General features: G+C 58.4%; 1 protein-coding gene across 1 annotated transcript in view; it reads left to right on the forward strand.

Moving 5' to 3' along the window:
- The window catches only part of PPTG_23863 (hypothetical protein), a gene marked incomplete at both ends in the record, with an annotated part of 1,291 nt that extends 588 nt beyond the window's left edge, over window positions 1-703 (forward strand). The window contains one exon of the mRNA XM_008913627.1: window positions 23-703. Within this exon, the coding sequence (XP_008911875.1) occupies window positions 23-703 (681 nt within the window). The remainder of the gene's footprint in view (window positions 1-22) is intronic.
- Between the last annotated feature and the right edge of the window lie 500 nt (window positions 704-1,203).

Here is a 1,203-nt window from a genome sequence, read left to right on the forward strand (position 1 = left end):
GAGCCCTGGACCCAACTTCCAGGCTTGGTACGTCACGGCAAACGCGACCTCCGAGTACATTACAACCCGGATGTCGATGGCCCGCCAGAGCGACGTTTGGATTTCTGAGTGGAACCTGGTGCGGTTGTCCCCGAATGCCGTCGACGATGACCTGTTCGCCCTGAGTGTCGACTTGGACACGCTGTCCGTGGTCGAGTGCGTTGCGCTCCTGCAGACACTGTTCTTCGAGGCCAGTTTCAGGTTTCGCAACCTGATTCCACGATGGTCTCAGACTCGGACGTCCAGATTGAACACGGAAGTTGTGTTGGGAGTCGCTCAGGACCTTCAACACTTGCTCGCTCTGGAACTCCTGAATTGGCGTAACATTTCTTCAGAGGTTCCATTGCGAGTTGTCTTTGCACCTGGACTGAACGTTCCGAAACTCGATACTGAGGAAGACAATGCGGAAGACATCAAGGCGGAAGACCGGGAAGGCGATCTATTAATGTCTGATTACCAGGCCGGCGTCCTTGGCCCTGACTGTCTGCAGCGTCTGGAAGGCATCGGCATTCGGACTGTTCGGAGCCCCGTTGGTTCGTCGCTTGGAGAACCGGACTTGAAGCTCCAGCACCCTGCTCCGTCTTCAATTCCGTCCCTGAGCTCGCACCAGTCGCTCCGGACGCCGACCCAAGCCTCTACGATTCGTCTCTCCCAGATGCCATGACGACGCCAAGCTCGCGACGCTCCTCGAGTATATTCGGAGCATTTGCTAGAAGCTCGGAAGAATCCAACATCAGTGGCACCTCGGGATCGCAGACGTCCCGGATGACGCATTCCTCGTTATCCTCAGGCTGGTCAGTCGGAGGGGCTACCGCAGCATCTCAAATGCCGTATGCGGGTCCATCAGGAATGGTGATGACCGCCCAAGGAAGTGCCATCCCGGATGCCGGAGGTTCAGGAGGCCAAGTGACGCAGACGTTTATCCCGGCTCCGCGGGGGCAAGCTGACCAGGACGATGTTGAGATGGCAGAGTCATGGGGCGCTCGCACCCGGAGTGCACGCCGGTCGAAGACGTCCAGGAAGCGACGAACGGCCAGAGCGCCGAGCCCAGATGATCCGTCACGGAAGTCTAGCCCGACCGACGACGATGATGCTCGCTGGAACTCGGAGAAAGAAGACAACCCTGAAGAGCCCAAGCGCAGCATCCCGAAGAGCGAGCCACTA

Source organism: Phytophthora parasitica (genome assembly GCF_000247585.1).
Source record: "Phytophthora parasitica INRA-310 unplaced genomic scaffold supercont2.54, whole genome shotgun sequence".
Lineage (NCBI taxonomy): Eukaryota > Oomycota > Peronosporomycetes > Peronosporales > Peronosporaceae > Phytophthora > Phytophthora nicotianae.